At 33.7% G+C, this 4,235-nt stretch overlaps 1 protein-coding gene across 1 annotated transcript in view; it reads right to left on the reverse strand.

Annotated features, from left to right (window-relative positions):
* The window catches only part of LOC104531894 (intraflagellar transport protein 80 homolog), a gene marked incomplete at both ends in the record, with an annotated part of 11,562 nt that extends 8,458 nt beyond the window's left edge, over positions 1-3,104 (reverse strand). Inside the window, 2 exons of the mRNA XM_010176924.1 lie at positions 640-758; positions 2,925-3,104. Of these exons, the coding sequence (XP_010175226.1) occupies positions 640-758; positions 2,925-3,104 (299 nt within the window). The remainder of the gene's footprint in view (positions 1-639; positions 759-2,924) is intronic.
* Between the last annotated feature and the right edge of the window lie 1,131 nt (positions 3,105-4,235).

Consider the following 4,235-nt stretch of genomic DNA (forward strand, 5'->3'; position numbering starts at 1 on the left):
TCTGGTGTGCCCTATTACAGGCTGCATTGCTGGTCAGCATTAGTCATCTCACTGACAGATCTAAGCGCCTTTAGGAATAAACTTTAAATTTCAGCATATGAAACAGAATATCATGTTCTTAAAACATGATGCAGGATTGAATCATTCCTATTCTCTTCCAAAATAATAGCATGCCAGAAGCAGTATCCAAAAAAAAAGGGAGTCCCTAGATGGAGGAACAAATACACTTGTATCCAGTCACCATTCCTGCCAAATTTTTGGAGCAAAATGAACAGGCAGTTATGGTACCAGCAGGGAAGGGGGAGGGCAAGTATATTCCAATACATTTTGTTGTAGATGATGCTGGGTTCCATAGAATATTTCCACTAGTTAAAAAAAAAAAAAAAGTAAAAAAAAAAAAAAAAGTTTAAAAAGGTTTTACAAAAAAAGGTTAAAAAAAATTTAAAAAGTAAAAAAAAATTTAAAATTAACTTTTTAAAAGTAAAAAAAAGTTTAAAAATATTTAAAAAGTTAAAAAAGTCAGTTAAAAAAAGTTTTAAAAAAAAAAAGATTAACCACTGTACTTCAAATAAAATTTCTGCTCCTCTCTTACATCTGTTGGATAAACTTAAGAAAGCTTCATGGATTTTTATTACTTACGAAAACACATAACACTGAAGAGAAGTTGAAACAACCAAGTGCCCGTAGTTCAAAGAGGCTTTAATAACCCTGTCACGGAATTCCAACGTATCCACCGCATCATTAAGAACATTGTGCACCTAAGCAAAAGAAAATTTTGGTGGAATAAAAAAAAGCAATAACTGAAATTAAATCTAACTAGGGAAATATCCTATTATTTCTCATTATAAGTACATTATGCCATCTACGTGGGAACAGGCACTTTCACAGCCCTGGTGAAAACTTAAAACTTCAAGGTTCTATTAACTCTGAATAAATAATTAATAATTACTCAAGTGCCTTTGCCATTTCTGTGTAAATTTGCTCAAAATACAACGTTTTAAGAAAATCAAGAGTTTGCCTGTAATCAACACAGCTTTTTGAGCTCAAAAATTTTAGGCAGGTAAAATCTAAGGAGATATGATATATGATATGATATGATATGATATGATATGATATGATATGATATGATGGGGGGGGTGTGATTGTTTGGGGTTTTTGTTTGGATTTTTGGGGTTTTTTTTTAAGATGTCACCATTCTGAGGGTGGTAGCTTCCCTCTGATTATTCTCCATTATGCAAACAATTGAATTCAGTTCAATTCCTGAACTGAATTATTATGAAAGCCTAGAAACCATTTCCAAAGACTTATTAATTGCTATGTCTACTGTGGTGCTATGTCCCTAATTAACTTAACTATTATAAAACTTATAAAAAAAAAAGAATGCACCTAGAACTTTTTTGTAGGCAATGTTTTCCTACCTAAATGTATAGAAATAAAATATACAACGCTATAAAATAATAAACTATAAAAAACCCCAACACTATAAAATAATAAAATTAAAGAAATAGTCCAGAATCAGGATTAGCTACACTTCCTCAGTTGTTTGCATATTCAAACACCCTGGAGATTATTCACAGAGCCCATCTGTTACGAGTCGATGTCTGGGAATGAAAGAAGAAATATGAATTTTTACCTGCTAATTTGTCTTCTGTGTTCCCAGACACTGACTCATGTTATCCCACCCACCGGACCAAACTGTAACACAGAATTTCTGTTGTTACAACTTTTCTCAATTATATATTGAACAGTAAAAGGATCAAGACCAAAAATCATTTAAGGGCTTTAATTAGGAATTTAGGAACTTGACTTCGATAATGAAAATATTGGCCTGGTGTCCAATACCAAATGTGTAATTTGGAAAATTTGTAAGAATGGAAATCTTATATTATCCCAGTGTTCAGAGAGTGAATGTTGTGAGTCAGTGTCTGGGAACACAGAGGACAAATTAGAAGGTAAAAATTCATACTTTTATATTAATTCCCAGATATTTGGTAACCTAAATGTGGATTCTGGCCAAGATTTTTTCAAAAGAAGGATTCTAAACTTAAGCTCCAGAAACCACATGTAGGAGCCTGTTTCATTTCCAGCAGTGCTGAGACTTGGCAGCTCCCACTGAGGTCAATGCCTGTTGCTCAGTACTCAGCTGGAAGCATCACGCAGGTACCTGATATATGTTATATGATATATGACAAATTTCTGTAGCTTTGGAAGATCTGAATCTAGGCTGTAATACAATGTGGTGCAGAAAAGCACATTATGATTCTTTACTGTTATAGTCAGCAACCAAATTTATCTGGAAATGCCCTAAAGCAGGAACATTTATCATAGCTTTATTAACAACAGGGACACAGTAAATCTGATTAAAGCATCAGCTATTACAAAGTACATCAGTGCCCCCGACTACTCATGAATGCAGATAAGGCAAAGAAAGCTCCTCTAGATTATCTACACTTAATTACACAGCTCCATCTATGCTGACAGTTACTGTGATACTATTTAATGTGATGCTTTGGTTTTGGCCAATGTATTTTTTATTGTTTTCTGAATAAACATTTTTATTACACTTGAAATTATCTTTCTCTTCTAAGTGGCCTCCCACAGCTAATTTCACATGTTCTTCAAATGAGCTTTGCATTTTTCTGCAGGATAAAGGACTTCTGAGATGTAATTCTGGTCCACCTGGTGATATGGTTTGGTTTACATGGATCTGATCTTCTGTACAACTGATAATTATTTACACTAATAGTTTACACAGAGTTTGCTAACTCTGGCCATTTTATGATCCTGAAACTTTTTCAGTCATATATACGCAGAAAAAAAAAAGGGATAATGTTTTGTCAAGCATTAAAAATTCCTATTTTGTATTAAAAATAGTCTTAGAAAGCTAGCAATCAGAATGCACAGCTCTGAACTGTGAAGATTACCTTCATGGTTCTCCTCTTAATTAAGGTTATTTCAAAGTTCTTCCACTCCCAACGCTGCTCCACCACATGAGCAAAAATTACATGTCCGTTTCCACATGCTCCAGCTAGTTGGGTGCCATCAATAGACCAAGCAATATTAAATATGCTGCCAGTGTTTGGCTTCTCTAAAGCATAAGACCACTTGCAGAAAAAGAGAAAATAATTGTTAATTTTATTTTTTCCACTTTTTGGAAATGATCTATTATAATAAACAGATTTGCACAGTTATTTCTTAAGAAATATCAATGAACTAACTTTTTATTACAGCTTGAATAAGCAAACTGAAGTGATTATACATTTAGTATTAAACCTAGTTTTGTTCCTTTTCAATATTTAAATTTCCTCCAATGAAGAACTTCATTCTTAAATTCCCTCAGCCTTATGTACAAAACTCCTCTAAAGTTTAGCTGGATCCTTATTAATACATTCCTGTAAAAAACTAGACGCATTTTCAGAGCAAGACATTTGTTTTCTATCTCTTGCATCTCAGAAATACAGTTCATACAAATCATTCCCAATCACCAAACAAGTGTTTTCCTGAAAGGGGGTGACAAAAAATGAAATGACCTTTTTATGGACTTTTAGGAAGACATTAAACCAAGTTTTAAAACAAGAAGCAAATCTCAACTGTAGCCTCTTCAGAACCGTGTAACAGAATATCTCAAAAAACATTTAGCAACTGAAGAACTACGTGAATATTCAGCTACATTTGAAATCTTCAGAATCAAATCAGTAAGAAAAAAACATGTGATTGAAGTTAAATGTAAGACATTGGATTCTCATGACTTTTGGATACATGATATTATACCAAAGGGGAGACAGTTGGAAGAAAATACTCACCTAATGTTTTTAACACATTTCCTATTCTGATTTCTTTTGCAGTACACATAAAAAACCCAAGAAACAAAGTCTTTACATGATTTATAACAAATGAAATCACCAAAATTACAGTAAAATAAAAGGTGTCAGATTTAAAAGTTCAATAGGAAGGAAACACAATGGGATGAAATTCTACCTCCCAGTTGTGCTAATGATTTGCAGAATACGATGGCAGATGAGCTACGGAGTTGAGGCTCTTGTACTGCCTACGCACACAAGGGTGAGGGAAAGACAATGTCAGCGCTGACTCAATTTCCACTTTCAAGCACTCAATTTTAAAGGCTTCTGCTTCCATGCCTCTTGGCTCACACCATCTGCAGTTGGGGAAAGCAATTGCAATTTTTTGGAGGAAAAAAAATCCATAACCTAACTCTTCTGTCTCAACGGGATGAA

Source organism: Antrostomus carolinensis, unplaced genomic scaffold (genome assembly GCF_000700745.2).
Source record: "Antrostomus carolinensis isolate BGI_N321 unplaced genomic scaffold, ASM70074v2 scaffold17860, whole genome shotgun sequence".
Lineage (NCBI taxonomy): Eukaryota > Metazoa > Chordata > Aves > Caprimulgiformes > Caprimulgidae > Antrostomus > Antrostomus carolinensis.